Raw genomic sequence first — 270 nt, 5'->3', positions numbered from 1 at the left:
TGCCCACAGCGAGGAGCCCTGGCAGTGCCCAGCTGGGGGTACTCACTCTCACTGGGGGCCACGGCGCGGTAGCGGGCGCTGAATCCTGGAGCGCCCACGCTGCTGTCGGAGACGAAGGTGACGCGCAGGCGGTTGGAGTTGGTGTTGAAGGTCGGGGGGGGCACGTTGCCACAAAACCTGGGGGCACAGCAAGGGGTGGCACTGCTCATTTTCCCCTCCCCACTGCACTGCTATAACCCCCAGGTGTGAGAGGTCCTACCTGCTCGGGCC

General features: G+C 66.3%; 1 protein-coding gene across 1 annotated transcript in view; it reads right to left on the bottom strand.

Moving 5' to 3' along the window:
• MFRP (membrane frizzled-related protein) overlaps nucleotides 1-177 on the bottom strand; it is a gene marked incomplete at its 5' end in the record, with an annotated part of 2,192 nt that extends 2,015 nt beyond the window's left edge. Inside the window, one exon of the mRNA XM_009070242.1 lies at nucleotides 47-177. Coding sequence (XP_009068490.1) covers nucleotides 47-177 — 131 coding nt within the window. The remainder of the gene's footprint in view (nucleotides 1-46) is intronic.
• Between the last annotated feature and the right edge of the window lie 93 nt (nucleotides 178-270).

This window comes from Acanthisitta chloris, unplaced genomic scaffold, assembly GCF_000695815.1.
Source record: "Acanthisitta chloris isolate BGI_N310 unplaced genomic scaffold, ASM69581v1 scaffold27072, whole genome shotgun sequence".
Lineage (NCBI taxonomy): Eukaryota > Metazoa > Chordata > Aves > Passeriformes > Acanthisittidae > Acanthisitta > Acanthisitta chloris.
The sequence above is the reverse complement of the archived record's forward strand: the minus strand, read 5'-3'. Positions and strand labels throughout refer to the sequence as shown.